Consider the following 21,612-nt stretch of genomic DNA (forward strand, 5'->3'; position numbering starts at 1 on the left):
GGAGCGGCGGCGGAGCCCGGGAACGGCTGTCGGACCAAGGGAGTGAAGGTGAGCAGCCGCCGGCATGGGGTGGGACCTCCCCCCTTTGGGCCCCCCTCCCGTTGAGGAGCCTGTGGGGCTGGGGTCAGCGTGTCCTGTAGTGCAGGGACTCCCTAGTGCCTCAGGGGCAGCTTTGGGATGTGCTGGGGGCAATAGAAAGGGGCTTAGCTGCCTTGGGCCCTGCTGGGGCCAGGTATGGGACATACTGGGGCTCCATGCTCCCTGGGGTGTCCTCGGAGGGGTGCAAGGAAGGAGCTGCAGACCGGGAAGTAGGAAAAACACAGTCAGCCATAAAACCAATCATTGCACAATGTTTTGGTGGTGTGTGGGTGTGCTGGGAGCTAGTTCCGGATCCAGTGGTCCGGGTCTCTGGTGGGTTTGCTGGTGTGGGAGCCCTGAGAGCAGCTCAGTGTTGGAAGGCAGGCAGATAAGGTTCTCCCATCCCCAAATCCTGCTCCAGCTCATGGGCAGTCACAGGAGGAGATGGTGCTTGGCCCATGGCCACCACTGCTGTCTCTGACACCTCTTGGGGAGCCTGGGAACCGTACTGGCCTGGCTGGATCCTGCTCCGTGGCTGGACCTTGTTTACTCCAGCTTCCTGCCACACTCCCGCCACAGCCCCTTCAGCTGCTGTCAGAAAGTCCGAGGAATCTGGCAGTCCCAGAAGGTCCAGCTGCTGTGCCGAAGGGCTACTGTCTCTCCCGCTCCTCCAGCTGTCATGCAAGCCCTTGGCCCTCTCTGAGCACTAGGCAGAGGCTGCAGGGGGCAGGTCCCCTGGCTGAGCACCATGGGCAGTAGCAAGACAGCACGGCCAGGTACTTTCTGGTAACTCCTTGTACATCAGGGTTTGCCGTGTGATGCCGTGGGTTGGTACACGTGGGGCAACAGGGGCAGGGGGCTCTGCAGAGGGATGGAACCACAGGGTTGCATGGCAAGGGATCCTTGCTGGCAGACAAGAAAGAGGAGAGTGATCAATGCTTGGTTCTTCCGCCCCTTTCCCAGCAAACAAAGGGCTGGGTGATAGATTCAGGAGTTGGATTCAAGACCCATCCTGTGTCATGGTCCTCAAGATGTCATCAGCGGAAGCTGCAGATGCTCCTTGCTGAGCCGAACCTCTGGCCTGCAGGTGAGAAATTGTCATTTTGATATGAGAGCATTTTGAGGAGCAGCTCTCCATTGTGCAGTCTTGTGAAGGGTCTGGAGCGCGTGTCTGTGCTGGAGTGTCCAGAGGCACGTGCTGATGCAGGTCAGCGTTTGAGCTGCAGCACTGGTTGGCTCACTGGCCCTTGGAAGTGGCTCGCCTCGGGGAGTGCTGCGTGCAGTAGGTGGGGCTGCACGCCCCACCCGACCTGAGCACAGGGTGAGCATCCACCAGTCTGTGGAGGTTCTGCAGGGTGATGCCGGCAGGGCCTCGGCCAGAGCACAGCTGTGCTGCAGCGCTGCAGGAGCCCTTCGCCCGAGCGATGAAATCAGCGGGTGTGGCCAGGATTCCTCGGCTCCCGCCGGAGCCGTCTGGTGGCTGATTTACGGTGGTGTTATTGCCAGGATCATGGCGTTGCCCCAGCAACCGCAATGCAGCCCCCCACCATCCCTCGCCTGGGTGGGATGGGGCTGGCTGGGTCTCTCCCACTCAGTTGTCAGCCCCAGGCCGGGAGGCAGCGGTGAGGAGCAGGCTCCTCACTTGCCTCTGGCTCTGCGCAGGAGACAGGCTCCCCCTTCCCAGCGGCTCGCCGGAAGAGCCGGTTGTTTACCAGGGCAGAGGGTGTGGGAAGGGGTGAGCACACCCTAAGTGCATTAGCAGATGGGGAGCAAACAGGCAGCCAAGTTGGCTGGAGGCTGCAATGCTTCGCTGCGTGCACCCGATAGCTCGGCCACTCAGGCTTCCTTCCATGACTCATCCGGACAGCCAGGAGTGGGGATGAGAGGCCAAGCAAGGGGGTGCCACGCGCCTGCCTCTGCCATGCTGCTGCCCCATCCCAGCATGGCTGGTACAGCGCGGCATGGCCTGCCAGTCTGTGCTCCTTCATGAGCGCAGGCTGAATGCCCGTGCCCTGGCCATGGCCCGGCCAGCGGTGCACGGTGCAGCTCTGGGGTCTGCTGGTACCTGGTGTGGGGTGAGTCAGGAGCTGCCGTGCCCAGCTTGGGTCTGGGTGGGCAACAGCAGCTCAGGCAGGAATGAACCCCCAGAGCACCCCTGCCCACGTGGGCTTGGGGCTGGCAGGCAGATTGCAGCCTGTGGGCAGTGGGAGGCAGAGGCTCCCTGGGAGCACGGTGGGGCAGCATGTCTGCGTGCAGCCTGCACTGCATTAGTAGGGCCCCTGCATCGGTGGGGCTGGGCATCCTCCCAGGTGAGGCTTTTGGCCGTGACAGGTGAAGAAAGGGACTTTTGTCCTCCAAGAGGCTGGGGCTGAGTAGGTAGCCCTGCGCGGGGGGCACGAGGACCGTGGGCTGTTTGGTGGTAACCGAGCCCGACCCCTTGGCATTTGCTGCCTTCACCGCTTCCCACGGCGGGAACAAGCGGCGCGTTCTGCAGGCGGCGGCGGGAGAAGAAAGGCCGCCTTGTCCGTCCGAGCAGTGGGGCGCCGGCTGGGGCGGCCGCGCTCCCGCCCCGCATTCCTACAGCAGAGCCGGCTGGAGAGGGGCTGCATCCCTGGCAGGACGGGCTGGGGTGACGGCAGGCGTTCCCTGTGTGTTGATGAGACAGGTGAGGGGCTCTCTTGGAGGGCAATGTTGTGGGACTGGGGGCATCGAGAAGTGGTGGGATGCCACGGTCACCATCTCATGGGCAGGCAGGGCTGCTTGTGGAGTGGGGGGTGTTGGGTGGAGAATTTGGGCAGCAGGAGGTGGGCAGAACGGGAGACAATCCCCCAGGTGGCCGGGACGGGGGTCCTCCATGGTTCTCACCAGGTCTCACCAGTTCAGCTGTGCTGGGAAGGAGTTAACACCGGCACAAGATCCCACTCTGGCCCCGCTCCCTTCCTATGCAGCAGCCTGGCCCCTCCTGGCTTTTCCTCCTTCCTGAACATTGTGACGGGGACGTAGGTGTGAGTGAGGGGCAGGGGCTCAGCTGGGCTGCGGGGTCTCCAGATGCTGGGAACTGCAGCACCCCAGTGCCTGGGGAACATGGGCACCCGGCCACGGAGGGCCCCACTCGGCACCAGGACCAGGTGGCAGGTAAGGGAGAGCGGGGGTCCTACCTCGGCAGTCGGTGAGACTCATGAACTGCTCTTGGGGTACCTTATCTCTACGGCCCCCCCTTGCTCCATCTGAGGCGTCCCCATCCCACGCGGTGTGGCTGTGGTCCCCACGGAGCCCTTGCTGTGGGGTGGCCAGTCCTGGTGTTGCAGGAGACGCCCGGGCTTCATCCCAGGGTTGGATCCCATGCCTGGTGTTTTCCAGCGTTTCATTTTTTCCACAGTGTGTAATAGCCGTTCACTCGCCCCCGCAGCTGAGCCCAGTGCTAGCCGAGCGGGGGGGTCCCCCCGGGGGCTGGTGGGGACAGTGGGCGATGCTGGCAAGAGCTGAGCCCGGGGCTCCTCCCGGCAGCCCGTAACGGGGAGGGAACGCTTCCTATCTACGCTGCCCGGGGAAGGGTTAAGCCCAAGTCAGCTAGTCCAGGGCGGAAGGGAGGGACGTGGGGAGTAGCAGACGGTAAATTTAGATCCCCGGAGCGTCCCGACATGGCTTAAGTGCCGGGTGACGGAAATTGTTCCTCCTCGAGTTGCCTCCCACTCACACAGAGAATGTGGCAGCACGGCTGCTCCATGGGTGGTGGCCCTGCCTGCCAGCTGCAGGCCTGCAGGCCACATGGGCAGAGATACGAAACACTCAGCTGGGCTTGTGCACTATGAGCTGCTGCTGGACTGTGTGGGAGCAGAGGCGTGTGCCTGGGTGCCGGAGCTGGGCACTGGTGGCGTGCACAGGGGTGCCCAGGTGTCCCATGCATGGCAGGCCATTGCTGCCGGGGACAGCCAGAACCTGTGCTTGTGTGTGCTTTTCCACTGACAGCCATTGGGGCCTGGCTGCCCTCAGCTCTTGGCATGTAAAGCATGCGTTTCCAACACCACTGCCCCCAAAACTGAGCCAATGTGTAGTTTTCCTTCCGGGGCTGTGTCTTGTCCTGATGCCTGGCACATGCCTGGATCTCCCTGGGTGGATGGGGATGTGTGCCTAGGTAGGATGCGTGCCTTGGCAGGCAGGGATGCTCACTGGCTTCAGACAGCTGCTGTCGTGATGAAGACAGGAGCTCAGGACGCTAATCCTCTTGGTGGCAAATGCTAGTTTGGAATGGGTAGGGGTTGCGCTCAGGCCGCTGTCTGGGACATGCAGGAAAAATGTATAAAGGCTAATGCCTAGTGTGGTCACTCGTACTGCCATCCTGTTTCTTCTGGCAGCCCATGTCCAATACCATCCGACGTCTCCAAGAAGGCACCATGGAGGCATCTGGGAGGACCCCCCACAGCCCAACCCATAGAATCCAGACTGTCATCCAGGTGAGCACACAGGATCACAGGACCTCTGCTCGGTGGGAACAGGGGAATCTGGCTGGCTCCTCTGCAGCCAGCCCTACCACCAGCACTGGTGCTGCCCTCCAGCCAATCCTATTACGGGATCCTCAGCAAAGCCCATTGAGCTAAGCGGCTGCCGGCTCGGATCCTCTTAGATACAGCCCAAGCCCCACGGATCTCCAGCTCCCGCGGCAGCTTGCCTCTGTTTCCCGGGATGGGTAGCACAGGCAGGAAAGCCCTCCTCTCCTGCATCTTGCTGCTGGACAGTCCTACCGCCATGTGGCTGTGCCTGGGCATTGAGCCTGGCTGTTTTGGAGCAGCTCAGCCAGGTGGGCAGTGCAGGGGAGTGGGCTGCAGTTGCAGGAGCTGTGAGCATCCCTCCCTCTCCTACAGAACGGCCCCCTGGACCTGATTGACACGGGCAAGGGGCTTAAAGTGCAGACAGAGAAGCCCCATTTGGTGAGCCTGGGCAGCGGTCGGCTCAGCACTGCCATCACTCTTCTGCCCCTGGAAGAAGGTGAGTGCCAGGGGGTCTCCACGGGCACGCTGGTGACAGAGACACTGAGACTCCCTCTCTGCTGGCAGGAAGGACCACAATTGGCACGGCTGCGACAGACATCGTCCTGCAGGGCCCCGGGCTGGCGCCCCAGCACTGTTACATCGAGAATGTGCGAGGCACACTCACCCTGCACCCCTGTGGCAACGCCTGCGCCATCGACGGCGTGCCACTCCAGCGGCCCACGCACCTCACCCAAGGTAGGAACTGCCTGTGGTTCACCGGAGCCTTTGCCCGTGGAGATGTGCCGTTGAGTATTGGGGTGTTTGAGGAGCCATCCAGCCACGGCATATCCCAGCTGGCATACTCCTGGCCTCTGTGCTCTGCGGTGGGAACCTGCCAGATCCTGGCACAGTTTGAGAGCTGGCTTTGCTGCCTGTATCAAGTGAGGTGGGAAGGGAGAGACCTGGGCAGGCTTTGAAGAGTAACGGAGATGCCGAGCCGACTCTGGGAAGGGAGATGACAGAAGAAAACACCTCGGGTGTCCTCCCGACGGATGGGTGCCGGGACACTGCTAGTCTGCCTGCGTGGCTGCAGGGCTCGGACCTGCCCGGCCCCTCACGGCGGCTCCCAGGGAGCGCGGACAAAGCCTCAGGCCCTTCCCACGCCACGCCCGCCCCGCCGGAGCCCGTGTCGCGCTTCCCGGGGAGGACCCTCGGGCGGGGCGGGGGAGGCCCGGCCCCCCGCCACTCCCCGGGGGCGGCGCGGCGCTGCCCGGGCGGCGGCGGCGGCGGCGGCGGCGAGGTGAGTGCGGTGCCGCGGACCGCGCGTGTCCGCACGGGGCGGGGGGCTCGCTCCCGTTCCTCACAGAGCCCCGATGCTCCCCGCAGGCGCTGGCGCTGCGGGCCCCCGCCTGCCGCCGTCCCTCCCGGGAACGGGGGACCCACCCGCGTGGGCGCTGCCGCGGGCGTCCCCGCGGGGGACAATGGGAGCCACGTGGCCGCGGGAGGAGGCTCGGGCGCGACGGCCCGCGGAGCCCGCCGGGTCCCGCAGGTGCCGGAGGAGGCAACGAGGGCCGTGGGAGGCTGCGGGGTGCGGGCCGGGGTCAGCCGAGCCGCCCGTCCTCCTGTCTCCGGGGGCGGGCAGGGACGCGACGGAGCAAGGACAGCATCTGTGCGAGGCCGCAGCGGGATGACCTGCGTGGCTGTCAGGCCGACGCTCGTGGTGCGGTTTGGTGACTACTCGCTTTGCCGGGGAGACCTGTGGCTCCGCTGGTGCCGGCACCGGGAGGGCTCGGGGCGGTGAAGCATCTCTCCGGGACAGCCGTTGCCGGGCTGGGCGTCGGCACTGCCACCGGGCAGGCAGGATGCCCTCGCTGAGCCGGGGTGAGCAGGACGCCGTCCCGCCCTGGTGCTCAGACAGGGGAACCAGGCCCCCGCGACGGCGAGGGCAGTTAGTCCGTACTGCCTCTCGCTCACTTTGCTGCGAACTGGGCTGACGGCTGCTCCAAAAAACATGTCCCCTCCGGCGAGGGATTTTCAGCAGCGGCTGTTGGTACAGAGTGAGCCTTTCCCCAGAGCCCTGGCAGGCGCTTCAAAGTGGGGTGTGTCAGCAGCAACCCGCCTTCTAGCCGCCTGATGCTCCCTGCTGCCAGCGCATGCCTCCCCAACACCACGGGCAGCAGGTGAACGGACTGCGAGTGCCCACGGCTCTGCTCCCCTTCCTGAGGTGCCTTCCTTGCCCCAAGAGGGCTGCTGCTTTGGGCCAAGAAGAGGCGCTTTGCAGGCAGGGACAGGAGCTGTCTTGTCTGCAGCTGGCAGCCACGCAAGCCCTGGAGTGCTGCCAGCTCCCCCGCGGCCCCCGGCGGGGACCCCAGCTGTGCCTGAGATGCGCTGCCGGCAGCTGCCAGAGAGTGACCTGGATTTCAGCCTCCCCCTAAGCCTCTGCTGACAGCAGGAGCCCGCTCCCTTCCCGAGGGCGCATCTTAGGGCCAGCAATGCCCAGCTGCCTCCCTGCACGCTCTGGCGCCGCTCTGATATTGCCGGCTAGCAACTGAACCCTCTTTTTTTTCTCCCAAGGGTGCACCATCTGCCTGGGCCAGGCCACCTTCCTTCACTTCAACCACCCTGCTGAGGCCAAGTGGATTAAGAGCATGATCCCGGCAGGGGGCAGAAGCCCATCGGCTCTCTATGGGCTACCAGCAAGTAGGTGACGCCCCCTTGTCCCAGGTGGGGCAGGGCAGATGCTGAGGTGCTCCCTGACCCATGCCATCAGCCTTACCAGTGCCCAATGCTCTCCCAGCCCTGTCCTATTGCGCTCAGGAGTGGGGCTCACATCTGGCTGTGGTGTGCCATCCATCAGCTCAGCGTGGTATGGCAGCTGCACCGGTATTTGTTAATGATTAATATCACCTCAAAGAGGTTGACTGCCAGGGCACTGAGGCACGGCTTTCGCTTCTGCCCAGCCTGGCCATGGCAGAGGCATCGCCCGTCAGAGCCCCTCCAGCTGCCTGAAAGCGAGTGTTTATGTGCCGGGGTGGCTGTGCTGGGACTGTGAAGGCCATTCTTCTGGCTGCTGTCCTTCATCTCATGAGCTTATCTTGCTGTGTCTGCCTGTACGTGGGGCAGTGGGCCAGGTGCCAGCACCATGCCCAGTTCCTGGCGATGTCCAAATCTCCAGCACTGATCCCGGGGCTGGTAGCCCTTATCCCTGTCCCAACCAGCACACCCTGGCACGGGGAGAGGAGCTTGGCTGCCTTCCCGTGCCACGTGTGTGTTGGGAAGGCAGCATGCCTGCAGCTGGGGGACGGGAGGAGGGACATGGGAGGTGCTGTGGCCAAGGAGCATCATGCAACCATGCAGCATCCCATGTGGGCTCCGCATGCTGACTCTCCACCACACGGGACTGGGTAGGATCACACTGAGAGGGCTGCAGCACACCTTTCCAGGCACGAAGGCAGTGCCAGCTGCAGTGGGGGAGCTGCTAGGGGGTGACGCAGCCTGGGTGGCACGCTGTCCTGGCTGGGCTCCGTGCCTGCTGCGATTCGCTAGTCCCCTGAGTGACAGGCACATCGGTGCTGCGCAGGGAGGACAGGGCAGCCCAGGCAGGGGCACCCTGGCTGGAGTGTGGGGAGGCTGTGGCAGGGTGGTGGTGGGTCTGGAGGCGCTGCAGGTGGGCAGCTTTTGGCTATTGCATCTCTCACCCCCGCTGGGAAGCCAGAGGGGACAGGGGGCAAGTGGTGGGTGCCAGTGGGTGGTGCGGGTGGCTGCTCTCCAGGGAGTGGAGCAGGGAGCTGCGACACGGGGAGGGTGGCCGGGCTGTCCTCTCAGGTTTCTGTCTCCTGGGTGATGGGGCTAGCGGGATTCCAGCCTCCTCCCTGTCCCGGCCCCCCAGTGGAGTGGGAAAGGGTGGCAGCAGGGTGCAGCAAAGAGGGGCTGCAGCCCAGCTCTGACTCTGCAAGGCTGCGTGGAAGAATGATGCCAGGCTGCTCTGTAGGACCCAGCCCAGGCAGGGGCTGCGACAGAGTCACAGCACACTGATGCCTGCTCCTTTGTTTCCCTGCAGAATCTGAGGCCCTGGTGAATGGTGGCCACCAGCTGTCAGAGCATGGGTGTCACAGCCACAGCTCCCTTGTCAGCTCCATTGAGAAGGACCTGCAGGACATCATGGACTCGCTGGTGCTGGAGGAGTCGGCATCCCCCGGCATCCAGAAGCCACCTGCCTACAGCCGATCCCCCCTCTCCCCTGTGGTGAATGGGGGTGGGCGCTGCCTCCTGTCCCCTCCACCCAGCCCTGGGGCCGCCTCGGGAGGCTCCAGCTATGAGAACTTCTCTCCCCTCTCCTCGCCAGCCAGCAGCAGTAGCTACACCAGCCCCTCACTCAGCAGCCAAGAGCAGGGCCCAGCCGTGCCACCCCCCCTCCCGCTTCGCTCCTCCAGCTACAACCACACTGTCCAGCCACCCGCTCTGCCTGGCGGGGGTTCTAGTGAGCCTTGGCCAGCTGAGAGGCTTGGGGACCACCAGGTGGGCAGCCCCCGGCTGACGCCCAGGGTGGCGCCGCGGCCACGGGTGGCCCTGCAGGAGCGGCCCCCCAGTCCCTTCCGGGAGCCACGGGACTCTCTGGCCCCCAGCCGGCAGCCCACCAGCAGGGCGGTCCCAGAGGCCCGGCTGCAGCCCCCCGAGAGCCCACGGGCGGCCCGCAGGAACATTGAGAGCATGCGGGAGCTGCCTCCCCTGAGTCCCTCTTTGTCACGCCGTGCTGCCAGCCCCCGGGTGGCCCCTGACACCCCCTCCCCACAGCCCCGGCTGGGCAGGGAAGTGCCCGGCAGTCCCCGTGCCAGGCGCAAGGGCCCAGAGGAGTCGAAAGGTGCTGGGGGTCCCTCACCCCCACAGCTGGCAGAGAACCCCACGCGCCGTCCCAGTTTCAGTAGTTGCCTGGGCCCAGCGTACGGGTTGGGCTCCCCAGCCGTGCCCTCGCCCCAGCAGAGCCCCCGCACTCTCAGGAAGCCTTTGGGGGACCCACGGCTGCCTGTGGGGTCGCGAGAGCGCAAGAACAGCATCACTGCGATCAGTGACAACGAGGACGAATTGCTGGAGTACCATCGGCGGCAGCGGCAGGAGCGGGTTCGGGAGCAGGAGATGGAGCGCCTGGTGAGCCTTGGGGCTGGGAAGGGACACATTTGAGGGTGGGACCCTCTCTGCAAATACCTGTTGTCGTTTGCTGCTTTGAAACCTGGCCTGTGCCTCTTGGGGATTTGCCAGGCTGCTGGCCTATCCAGGGGGATCATGGCCAGGAGAAGCTATCAATGCTCAGCAGCTCTCCAGGACTACAAAGCCCCCAGGTTACAGCAGCCTGTGGAAGCTGGTTGGGGCTGGCATGGCCCCAGGGCTACCGGCCACATAGTGGTGCTGCTGCCTCCTCCACATCTTGCCCATCCTTGCCAGGGCGCGTCTGCCGGTGGTGGTGCCATGGCTTTGTGGACATTGCATCTATATTTAGGGCTGATGGAGTTTTTATGGAATTGGTATCTGCCTGGATGAGGTTTGCCATGTGTCTGCCAGTCCCTTCGGCCAAGCTGCCAGGGCTGTGTTTGCTCAGCCCTGACTCACGCCTGGCGCAGGCAGGCTGAGTCACCGCCTGGAAATAGCGGAGGCGCTCGGCAGCCGCCACTGCTGCCTGTAATTAGTCTGTCTCAAGCTCCCAGCACATCGTGTGCCTGGCTCTGCTGTGGGGTCGAGCTGGCTGAATTGCACTTGGTAACGTTGCATCCCAGCGCGTGGGCTCGTATCCTGGTGGCCACCATTGGCAGAGGGTTCTGTCTGCTCCTGCCGCAGCACGTGCTGGATGGGAACTGTTCTTGCTCGCAGGAGCGGCAGCGCCTGGAGACCATCCTGAACCTCTGTGCTGAGTACACCAAGACAGATGGCACTGAGCCAGGTGACGTGCACAGGCTCCTGGCTGGTGACACGGATGCTGGCCAGTGGGTGCCCAGGGGTGCCATGGCTCTGGGCCGTGCTGTTGAAGAGCTGCAGCAGGGGGAGAGCCTGGAGAGGTCGGATGAGGAAAACCTGAAGGAGGAGTGCAGCAGCACGGAGAGTACCCACCACGAGGTAAGGGGACAGCTGTGCTGTGTTGTTACCATGCCATGCTGCCCTGTGCCATGCCAATCGGCCCGCTCCACAGCACGAGAAGCTGACAGGACCCCGAGCCAAGGAGGCGCAGCGGCTGGAGGAGGAGCGTGCCAGTGTCCTCGGACGCCTGGACCAGCTGAAGGGCCGTGTCAAGGAGCTGGAGCAGCAGCTGCAGGAGACATCACGAGAGGTGAGGGGTCAGGGGGTGCTGCTGCTTGCTGCCCTCACCAGTCAGCACTGAATCCTAAGGGTATGAGCTGGATCCAGCTGGAGCAGCAATCCTGACATTGCTTTGCTTGTCCAGGCAGAGATGGAGCGGGCGCTGCTGCAGGGTGAGCGGGAATCAGAGGTGGTGCGGCTGCGGCAGGAGCAGGAAGCAGTGCAGCAGCTGCAGGAGAAGCTCTCCAGCCTGGACGCCAGCATACGCAAGGAGCGGGACAAGGTGAGCCCGGTCACAGGCTCCCATTGTCACCAGCTGTGCCGTACCCTCCCTGGCACTCATAGCCAGTGCTGCAGTGCCTCATGTTGCAGCATTCCCCTGCGGACATGTTCTCCAGGCCCTGGGCTCCGCAGAGGCTTTGGGGGGCAGCCCCAGTGGTCTGCGTTGTGGGGGGATCTGTCTGCCTGCCTGCCTGCCTGCCTGCCTGGGGTTGGTCAAACAGCCCTGCTGGAGGAGAGCACAGCCAATGCTCAGGAAGCATTTTGGCTGCTGCCTGTTGCTCTGGCAGGGAGACTGTGGAGTGAGGCTTTCTGGATGGCTGCTGCCTGTGGTGGGCAGTGCTGAAGTAGGGGCCTTGGCCCTCCCCACTACCTGCCCGTGCAGGGGAACTGCATCTTGCAGCAAGTCACCTCACTCTGCTGTTCCTTCCTGTGTGACGGCAGCTGTTGCTGTAGCGTTCAGCTTGCCGGAGGCGGCTGGGAAACCACTGCAGGTGTTTGACTTGGTGGCTCTAGGAGGCGGTCCCAGCCCCCTTGCCCCTGATGTTGCCCGTGGTGCGGTCACTGCCTGAAGGCACCCGTGATGCTGCGTGTGGCACATTCGTCCCAGCTGCTGGTTGCTGGCTGTCACACAGCCTTGCAGGCGGTGTGGCATGGCCTTGGAGAGTTTCCTGCTGCCTGAGGCCATTGTCCCTGTGCAGCCTGTGCCAAGGTCCCACCAGCAGCTCTGTGCCACCATGACGTGGCATCGGCATCCCTCAGTGTCTGGCCAGCCCCGTAGCCGTGGGTGCCAGGGTTGTTGGGGTGCCGGTGGCCTGGCAGAGTGGCCGTTTGTGCCTGCCAGCGGTGCTCCTATAGCATTTGGGGGTTTTGTTCTGGCTTTGGTCTTCCAGCCCTTTGTAGGCATTTTCTTGTAGTCAGGGACAGCCTCATGCAGAGCCAGGAGAGGAGTGCAGGGAAAGCCCTCTCTCAGCTTCTCTGCTGACCTAACCGCCCACTTTCCTAACCCATCTGCACTACTCCTACTAACAGTGCCTGCTCTGAACTCTGCCATCACCTCCGACATCTCTGCATGTCCAGGAGCCCCCAGGCAATCCACCTGCCTGTACTAGCCTTGCCTCCCTGCCAGCATGTCCCCTCATAGACCTTTTCATGACATCCCATCCCTGTGTGCAGCACAGGGTTCCTTGCAGCAAGCATTTCTCAATGCCAAGCCCCCATATGGTAGCGTCAGACCTGTGGGAGGTTGTTCCCCCGTGCCCGTCCCATATTGCTGGCCCCATTTTACTGCTCTTGTGGCCAGGCCCCTCATCCCAGGCCCAGCGGTAAATGTCTGCTCTGCTGCTGACCCAGCATAGCCTGAGCATTTCTCGCTGGACCGTGGCCTTCTGTTTCCACTGCTGCCCTGTGGGCAACCCTCTCCTTCTGATGGATGAGGGTGGTCCATGCCCTCAGGCTGCATTTGGGACCTGCAGTTCCTAACTGGCAGCAGTTAACAAAGCAAGTTAGTGGTTCTTGTGAGGCAGCTGTGTGTAGGATTGGGACGACTTGAACCGTGCTGCCTGCATGTTTGGTTTTGGAAACACAAAGGTGAGGTCAAGGGTAGGCTGTAACCCTTCTAACACTGCCCAGCCCTGGCTCCTGTGTCTCTTGATCTCTCGGTCCCCCTGTAGCTGCCATGATGCTCCTTCTCCTGAGCCCCCCTCTAACTTGCAGCTTCTGCATGGCACCCGTTTGAGAAGTGTGTTTTCTCTCTTCTTTCTTTTTTTTTTCCTTTTCCTTTTTTTTTTTTGGTTTTGTCTTGTTCTCCCCTGATTCAGGAAAGGGCAAAGGTTGATGCTGAAAGGAAGGAGCTAGAGCAACTCCGGGTGCTCTACCATGAGTCGAAGAGCCACCTTGATAAGTGCCCTGAATCAATGCGGGAGCAATTGCAGGAGCAGATGCGAAGGGTCAGTGTCTCCCCCCACCCCTCCCGGACCATGGCCCACCTCCCTCCGCTCCAGCTTAGGCCAGCTCTTCCCTGCCAGCCGGGGCTGCACTGGGAGCGTCGCACCCGGGCTGGAGGCGGCTGGCACCGGGCACCATCGTCCTGGTAAGCTTGCCGCTCGCCCAGGCCCGGGGCGTGGGACCGGCTCGGCAGAGCTCCTCGGGACCGGCTCGGCAGAGCTCCTCGGGACCGGGCAGGGCACGAGCGTGGACCCTGCCTGCAAAGGAGGGCAGGCTGGGGAGTCCTGGGGGCTGCTGCATCCTCATCTGGCTGCCTCCAGCTATTTCCTGAGAACATTTGTTTACATAGTGATGTTAATCTATGTTACTGCTAGTCCTCAGCATTTTTTCCTGTTATCTGGTATTTTCTGGAAGTGGTTGACTTTCCCCAGCCTATGGCTAGTGCCTGCCCAGATAAACCCGCATTGCCACAGCCTGCTCTGGCCAGGCACACACATTCTGGATGAGGGTCTGCTGTACAGTCGGCGGGGGGGTGATGGAGCAGTCTCAGTGTGTGGGAGCACTCAGGAGCCACCACATCAGTGCTGTGTCGCTGACTGCTTGTCTCACGGAGCAGGGTGAAACACGTCCCTGCGGGGTGCATGGCACAGTGGCTGCCAGGGCGGCACTGGCAGCTGAGTGCTGCCGTGTGCTGTTGGTGCATGAGGGCTGGAAGGACACGCAGGACTTTGTCCAGCATGGTGCTTGTCTGGCGGGGCTTTGCCACCTGTAGGCTTGGTGACACAGTGTTGCGTGTTGGTGGTTACCCCAGCAAGTGGTGTTTTGCTGCCTGTCAGGGCATGGCCTTAGCCCGTATGTGGTTCGGCAGGGGCAGCTGGTCTCCAGGGGCTGGTGAAGCCCCTGGCTGTGGCAAGCCCATCTCATGGCGGTGACTCTTCTGTCCTGACCAGTTCTGGGTGCCTCCATTGCCTTCTGATGGCAGACACGCCTGTCAGTATCTCTCATGTTTCTGGTGCCCAGCAGAAGGCAAAACTGCCTGCCTGCCCACACCGGGCACAGGGGACAGGCTTGGCCACTAGCTCTTGTTCCTGGCCAGCACCAGGATGTGGAGGCATGGCAGGAGGTATGGCAGGAGGCATGCAGGCAGGTCTGCAGGATGCGGAGGTGCCCATCTGGTGGGATTGATCCACTCACAGTGCTCTTTGTGTGTTCAAAGGAGGCAGAGGCACTGGAAACGGAGGCCAAGCTGTTTGAGGACCTGGAGTTCCAGCAGCTGGAGCGAGAGAGCCACCTTGAAGAGGAGCATGAGGCACGAGGCCAGCAGCTCCTGCAGAGCCGGGCTGAGTGCCATCGTAGCATTGCCCGCAGGAAGGTAGGGATGGAGGAGCAGTAGCTCCAGCGTGGCCGGGCTGTGCCTCATGGGTCTGGCATGGCCAGGCTGCATCCCATGGCTCACCAGCAGCCAGCTCATCTCTGCTGCCTGCTCCCCAGGAGCGGGTGGCTGCCCTGGATGCCCAGGCTGCCCAGATTCAGCTCCAGAGTGCCCAGGAGACCGAGCGCCTGGCCAGGGAGCGGAGCAGCATCCTGCAGCTCCTGCAGAAGGTAATGCCATGATTGTGCGCTCCTGAGGGTACTTGAAGCAGGGGACAAGATGGTGCCAGCTCCTGACAGGTTGCTGGCAGGCAGGGTGAGCTTGGGGGGGGACTGGCCATGGGGTGCCAGTAACCGTCAGCTGCCTCTGACCTGTCATCCCCTGTGCAGGAGAAGGAGAAGCTTGTGTCTCTGGAGAGGCGATACCAGCTCGTCACAGGTGGCAGGAGCTTCCCAAAAGTGTCGTCGGCTCTCCGAGAGGTGAGTGCGTAGAGGAGACTGGTGCTTAGAGCAGCTCTCCTAGGCTGCTGTCATCGGTGAGGATGAGCCTTGAGTACCACCAGCTTTGCTCTGCAGCAGTTCCTGTGTTGCAAAGTACATTCTGACCAGAGCCCGGTGCTTCCAGCTCCTCAGTCATGGGCTGCAGAGATTGGGAGGGAGGAGAAAAATGCAACAGAGCAGCACATGGGACAGGACTGCCTAGGGTCCCATCCTTGCTGGAGAGCAAGTGTGGGGATGTCTTGGTGCTGGTCCAGGGGACTTTTAGGTGGAAGTTAGTTGCTCCATTACCCTGCTGGTGGTTCCCTGAATAGGGAGCCAGAACCATGATGCCCTCAGGGGCTGTGGTGCTGCCTGATGTGCTGCTGGTAAGAGGCACAAGATGGCAGAGTCCCCTCGTGCCTGCCTGCAGTGGGACTCCTGCTGCTGCCACCTTGCTACCCATGCCCACCTTGCCTACGTGATCTTTACCCTTCAACAGGAGACCCTCCACATCTCAGAACCTTATGAGCTGTTGGAGGGAACTAAGCCCCTGAGCCCCCTGCCAGCAGCAGCTGCCTCCTTAGCTTCTCCTGCCACCTACTCCTACCCCAAGGCACAAGAGGTAACTAACTAGAGGGCTGCATGTGCTTGCTCACTTACCCCTCCTTGGCTGAGACCCTTTTTGTGGGCTGATGTCACCCCCAGGCAGCAGGGCAGCCCCACAGCAGCATGGCTGGAGCGTTTATCATACAGCTCTCTGAGAGCTGTGCTCATTAACATGCAGTCCCTGATTCCAGGTGCTCTCCTGAGCCCACCAGGCATCCCAATTCCTGCTGCTGCTGCCCTCTGTTTTAATCCTGGTGCAGTGGTGTGGGGCACAGGCTTCCCCCTTGCTCACTGCTTGCCATCTGGCTGGGCACCTCCTGACAGCATCCTGTAGGGTCCTGCTAGCTTTGCTTTCCCAAAATAAGAGCAAGTCCCCAGCTTTAGGATGTTTGGTTTAGAAAGGGTGAGGAACTGGATTTTAAGCTGGCTCAGCACAGCTTGAGGTGCCTCATCCAGTCCTGCTGCACTAGGGAAGACTTGTGACCAGTGACCATGGAAGACCCTGAGGCATCCCTGCCCCTTGTAGGCACTCAGCAAAGCTGTGCTGAAGGCTGGAGCAGGATGGGTGTCAGCACACCCCGCCCAGCTTGAGCATCCCAAGGTGCATGGTGCAGCACACCAGGGACTCCGTGGACAGCAGGGCAGGGCTGGGGAGGCAGTGCTGGGGCATGAATGCGCAGGGAGGTTTGTTCCCACTGTGCAGTCAGTGCCATGATGCCAGCACACGGGTCTAACTCTTCTCCTTCTCCCTTGCCGTGGATTTCTAGGAGTACATGAGGCTGTCTGACGTTTTCAGGTTCTGCAGTAATGCACATGGCCCCAGCCTGGACACTAAAGCTTCTGCTGCTGCCCCTGCTGCTGCTCAGCGCTCTTTCTTGCTTGCTGTAACTCCCACAGCCGACGAGGTACCTGCCCCAGAGCATGCTCGGGTTTGCTCCCTCGGGTTGCCCGCTGCATCCCAGACGGTGAGGAAGCTGCAGATAGGCAGCTCCCTGTGTGCCCTGGTGCTTGGAGCCCACATCCCTCTGGGGTCAGGACACTTGTCTGGCTGCAGCTGAGTGGGGAGCAGAGGCTCAAGCTGCCCAGTCTCCTTGCTGGGGTGCTCTGGATGAGATGGCAGGGTTTGGGAGCAGAGTGGGTGCCCAGCAGTGGGAGGGGTGGCCCTTTGTCTGTTGGATGAAGTCCTCGCTGCTCGTCTCAAGCGAGGAGGATGCAGAGCAGGCCTGACCCAGTGCCCAGCACCAGGGTGGCTGCAGCACCAACTGCTTTTCCTCGCAGGACAATGAACCTTCCTGTGGGGGTAGGGGCTGCCTGCTGGTTCCTCCCTGCCTGCTTGCCCCAGCTCTTATCCTGGTTTAATCTGCTTCTCTCTGCCCAGTATGTGACCGTTGAGCAACTCTCGAGTATCCTGGGCAGCCTCCACACCCCTGCTGCGTCCCTGCTGGGCTGTACCCCTCCGGCTCCTTCATCCTCAGGCTGTGCTGCTCCTCTTCCTCCTCTTCCATCTCTCCCTTCTCCCTTCATCTCTGCAGAGGTTTGTTTCCCTCCCATTGGCCCCTTGCACTCTCCCTGGGAGGTGATGGAGATGCATGGGAAGGAGTGAGCTGCAGATGGAGCTGAGCAGCAGCTCAGCTCAGGACAACCCTTGGCTGTCCTGTCTGCTGCTCCACTGCCCCCAGGGCAGGGGGTCTTTGTGCTTGATCAGTTCTCACATTCTCTTGAACAGCAAATGGCTCTTACAGCTGCTGAGACTTAGCCAGGGAGTGCACAAGAGCCCCAGGGGTGTGCATTTTAAGTTCTAGGGGAATGGTGCAGGCACAGGCAGGAATGCTTCAACTTCTCTGTGCATCTGTCCCTCTTGCTGCATTTGTAGTTCATCCTTTCTCACACAGCCTCTCTCTCCAGATGGAGCAGCAGCTGTTGGGAGGCCCTGTGTGTCTCCCGGCTCTTGATTTAGAGAAGTGGTACCAGGAGGTTATGGCTGGCTTTGAGACCTCCTCTTCCTCTGTCTCTCCTCCTTCTTCCCCTCCTCCACTTCCAGCTAAAGCTCACTCTTCTCACAAGGCTCTCCAGGTAATCCTGGCTCCCTGCTGCTGAGGCCCAGGCTTTGGGGCTGCTGATTGTGGCAAAAGTGGGGCAATGTGGGGACGTTCCTGTGGACCCTGTACCCTGAGGGACTGGTGCTGCTGGGGGCCTGGCTGCCACAGCGAGCAAAGGCAGAGCAGATCTGTGACCTGGGGTAGACAATCTCTGCCTTCTCTTGGCCTGCATCCCTGCCAGGATGGCTCTGACACAGAGCAGGATCTGGGGAACCATCTGTCCTGGGGGACTTTTGCAGTTCCCCCCGTCTCTCTCACATCCGTGTCTATGTGCTCAGGTCTATCGTGCAAAAACAGAGGGTGGTGCTGGTGTCCTCACCCCTCGGATGAAGAGTGGGACCCCTTCGTCCTCGCAGCTCAACCTCTCCATGCTGGAGCGCAGCCCCTCACCCAAGGTATGGCTGCCAGAGGGACCCAGGCGCCCTGGCCGTGGCTCACACATGCCTGGTGCCAGCCCCCGTCCCCATCCTTGCAGCTGACCACCTGCTGTCCTGCCCAGGGCCCCCCAAGCCCAGCGGGCAGCCTTTCCCGCAACCTGGTGGCCACGCTGCAGGACATCGAGACCAAGCGCCAGCTGGCCCTGCAGCAGAAGGGTGAGCTTTGGCTCTGTGTCCTGCCTCTGTGGGGTGGTGGGACTTGGGGAGCTGCTATCCCTGCTGCCACTTGGGCCATGGAGAAGGGAGCCCGGCCAAGGGTGGCAACAGCAGCAGTGCTCCGGCAGGATGCCTCCCTCACGGTCTCTTGCTTTTCCCCCCTCTTTCCTTCTGACCCCTCCGCCTGGTGGCCCATCTCCAGCCAAGCTGCTCCCAGCAGAGCCCTTGCAGCCAGGCAATCTACCAGGTAGAGATGTGGGGTGACTTGGACTGCCTAGAGCAGCCCAGAGGCAGCAGCATGGCTGTTTGCTGGCACTTTCTGCCATACATTAGAGGGGCGTGACCAGTCCGGGACCCCAGGCGCATCTCAACATCTGCTTAGAGACAACCCTGCACATCCCTAACCCGCTAATGCTTTGCTCAGCTTGTTCCCACTGGCCTGGCGCACGTGCCCCCCTGCTCCTGCCCAGAGAGATTGCGGTGCTTGCCAGAGAGTTGTGACAGCAGCTCCCACCTTGGCCCCTGCCATGCCTTCATGGCTGCAGCAGTGCCTGCAGTGTCTTCCGCCTGCGCCGCCCCCTCACCCACCATGATTGCAGCTCTGAACATGGCACATTTAACTTGACGTTGTTATCCTTCTGTGGCACAGGTCGGCAGGTAATTGAGGAGCAGAAACGGCGGCTCGCAGAGCTTAAGCAGAAAGCAGCTGCTGAGGCGCAGTCCCAGTGGGAAGCCCTGCACGGACAGCCCCCTTTCCCCACTGCCTTCCCCCGGCTTGTGCACCACTCCATCCTCCACCACCACCGTCCCCATGGTGCCGGGCCCCGGGCTGAGGAGCTGGACCATGCATATGACACGCTCAGCCTGGAGAGCTCAGACAGCATGGAAACCAGCATCTCCATTGGCAACAACTCTGCGTGCTCACCTGACAACATCTCCAGGTAATCCTGGGGCCAGCTCATATGGCCAGGGGACAGCCTGCTCTGCTGGTATGCCGCCGGCTCAAGGTCTTTCCTGCTGGGGCAGCAGCTGTGGCTGTTTTGCAGTGCTAGCGGGATGGAGACGGGGAAGATTGAGGAGATGGAGAAGATGCTGAAGGAGGCACGTGAGGAGAAGTCACGGTTGATGGAGTCCCGGGTAAGTGGGGGCACCAGCACCAGGGCTAGATGGCAAGCAGGTCTCCAGTCCTTGGCACTGAGTGCCTGTGCATGCTGGCAGGAGCGGGAAATGGAGCTGCGTCAACAGGCACTGGAGGATGAGCGCTTGCGCCGGGAGCAGCTGGAACGCCGACTGCAGGATGAGACTGTGCGGCGGCAGAAGCTGGTGGAGAAGGAAGTCAAACTGCGGGAGAAGCACTTCTCACAGGTGTGAGGCGGGCTGCCATGCCTCTCTCCCAGCCTGGACAGTGAGGCACGCCCAGCTGATGTCCCAGCTTGCAGCAGGGGGACGTGGCCCTTGTCACCAGTGGTGGGCTTTGCAGGGCTGTGTTGCTTTTCCAGGCTCGTCCGCTGACACGGTACCTCCCTATCCGCAAGGAGGATTTCAACCTGCGGCTGCACATCGAGTCCTCAGGCCACAACGTTGACACCTGCTACCATATCATCCTGACAGAGAAGATGTGCAAGGGCTACCTGGTCAAGATGGGCGGGAAGATCAAATCTTGGAAGAAGCGCTGGTTTGTCTTTGACCGCATGAAGCGCACCCTCTCATACTACGTGGGTGAGTCCCTATGCTGCCCTCACGTCTGCTCCCCGTGCCATCACCCACGATCACCAACGGTTCCCTCTCTTGGGCAGATAAACACGAGACAAAGCTGAAGGGTGTTATCTACTTCCAAGCCATTGAAGAGGTTTACTATGACCACCTCCGCAGCGCTGCAAAGGTGAGAGCTGGGCACTGCCACTGCTCTGGTGTCTGCTGGGAACCTCTGTGGGTATCCCCATCCTCCTGCATTATCCTCTGTCACACTAGTAGGAGGTAGCAGGGCAGTGCCAAGGATGCTCCTGGGATAGTCCATGGCCCCCGGTGGTACCAGTTTCAGGGCACCAAGGGCAGGACCCCAGTGCTGGGCTTTGTGGGGGGACAAGGAGGGGATTACTGCTGCCCAGAGGGGAACAGAGTGCTGATTTCATCCTCCCCTCCAGAGCCCCAACCCTGCGCTCACTTTCTGTGTCAAGACCCACGACCGACTCTACTACATGGTGGCACCGTCAGCTGAGGCCATGCGCATCTGGATGGACGTCATTGTCACTGGGGCAGAGGGCTATACCCAGTTCATGAACTGAGGGGGCTGCTGTGCACCCCAGATCCACCAGCTGGACTTCTGAGCATCCCAAGCAGCGAGGAGCTCCTGAGGTCCCTGCTACGCCTCATGCCAAGGGCTGTGCACACCAAGGTCATGGACCTGCACTGGGCCCAGCTGGGTGGTACTGAGCGATTCCTGTTCAGGCAAGGGAATAGGGTTTTTTTTATGTTGACTTTTTAAAAACAAACTTAACTGAAACAATGTCAAAGTGCTGAAATGTAAAAAGCTGCCAAAGACCTGCTGGGGCCCGAGCTCTCTGCCTTGGGGAGGTGCTGGTTTTGGGGCTGATGCCGATAGTTGCTGCCATGGTGTCCCAGGGAAGGAGGTGGTGAGGCCATGCTGTGCCACCACCTGGCCCTGTGCGGCCAGGACATCCCACTGTGGTAGACTCAGACCCCTCTTTGTAAACCTTTTGTAATTCCGGACCGTTGTCCCCCCCACCCCGTGCCCGGGCCAGATGGGGATTGCGGTACAGACTGCCCAGTCATAAAGCATTTCGTGAACCAGGCTGTCCCTGCTGTGTGGCCTCTGAACGTAACAGGCAGACCAGAGTCTGCCCCGGGCTGGGGGGACGGCCGGGGGGCACTAGGCAGGGGCCCCTGGGAGCTCCCTGGGGGTGGGCTGAAGGGCACGGCATCGCGCCTAAGAGCTCGTGGGGACCGCAGGAAGGTGCAGGAGGCACCGGCTGGAAGCGACCGGAACGCGGGGACGGCGAGAGACCAATGGCAGAGGCGGAGCCCAAGAGAAGGAGGGGTCCGGGGATGCGGCGGGCCCGCCCGAGTCCCCGCTTGCCGTTCCAAGCCCGAAACGAAGCCGAGCCGCGCCGAACCGGGGTCAAGCCAGGAGCGGGGGCCGGGTCCAGCGCGGGGGCTGGGGCGTGGTCTGTGGGGGCGTGGTCTGATGGCGGCCTGGCCGCGAGGCGCCTCTCGGCCGCCAGGGGGCGCTCACGGTGCGGACGGCTCGCACGTGGCTCGGTGGCCGTGAGGCGCGCGCGCAAGCGCACGCGTGATGCCAGCACGCGCGCCGCTCAGGCCGGGCCCCGCCCCCGCCGGTGCTCTCGGCCAATGGGGCTGCGGCTCCCGCGTGTGACCGCTTCCGGC

General features: G+C 62.2%; 1 protein-coding gene across 11 annotated transcripts; it reads left to right on the forward strand.

Moving 5' to 3' along the window:
• The first annotated feature begins 2,782 nt into the window (after positions 1–2,782).
• Positions 2,783–21,019, forward strand: PHLDB1 (pleckstrin homology like domain family B member 1). Of its 11 annotated transcripts, none has more exons than XM_066203589.1 (26): positions 2,783–3,213; positions 4,434–4,532; positions 4,941–5,064; positions 5,133–5,303; positions 7,122–7,247; positions 8,608–9,692; positions 10,410–10,652; positions 10,726–10,863; positions 10,978–11,115; positions 12,932–13,060; positions 14,275–14,430; positions 14,550–14,660; positions 14,820–14,909; positions 15,409–15,531; positions 16,283–16,420; positions 16,894–17,049; positions 17,421–17,588; positions 17,893–18,009; positions 18,090–18,207; positions 18,410–18,454; positions 18,857–19,148; positions 19,254–19,344; positions 19,426–19,572; positions 19,707–19,926; positions 20,004–20,089; positions 20,352–21,019. In XM_066203589.1, exons 1-26 carry the CDS (start codon positions 3,127–3,129, stop codon positions 20,490–20,492), a joined length of 4,539 nt encoding a protein of 1,512 aa, XP_066059686.1. In that variant the 5' UTR covers positions 2,783–3,126; the 3' UTR covers positions 20,493–21,019. The 11 variants fall into 11 exon arrangements, with proteins under 11 accessions (XP_066059686.1, XP_066059687.1, XP_066059688.1 ...); XM_066203590.1 differs by having other exon boundaries at positions 2,784–3,213; positions 18,114–18,207; XM_066203591.1 differs by lacking the exon at positions 18,410–18,454 and having other exon boundaries at positions 2,784–3,213.
• Positions 21,020–21,612: the final 593 nt, after the last annotated feature.

Source organism: Chamaea fasciata, unplaced genomic scaffold (assembly GCF_029207755.1).
Source record: "Chamaea fasciata isolate MVZ Bird 193981 ecotype frontalis unplaced genomic scaffold, bChaFas1.0.hap1 SCAF_24, whole genome shotgun sequence".
Taxonomy (NCBI): domain Eukaryota; kingdom Metazoa; phylum Chordata; class Aves; order Passeriformes; family Sylviidae; genus Chamaea; species Chamaea fasciata.

What these genes read in the sequence shown, in the direction of transcription:
- PHLDB1 (XM_066203589.1), top strand. Translation starts at nt 3,127, where the DNA reads ATGCTGGGAACTGCAGCACCCCAGTGCCTGGGGAACATGGGCACCCGG. An exon ending in TCTTCTGCCCCTGGAAGAAG is followed by an intron (nt 5,065 to 5,132) that starts GTGAGTGCCAGG and finishes CTCTGCTGGCAG; the next exon opens with GAAGGACCACAATTGGCACG. An exon ending in GCAGCCAGGCAATCTACCAG is followed by an intron (nt 18,455 to 18,856) that starts GTAGAGATGTGG and finishes TCTGTGGCACAG; the next exon opens with GTCGGCAGGTAATTGAGGAG.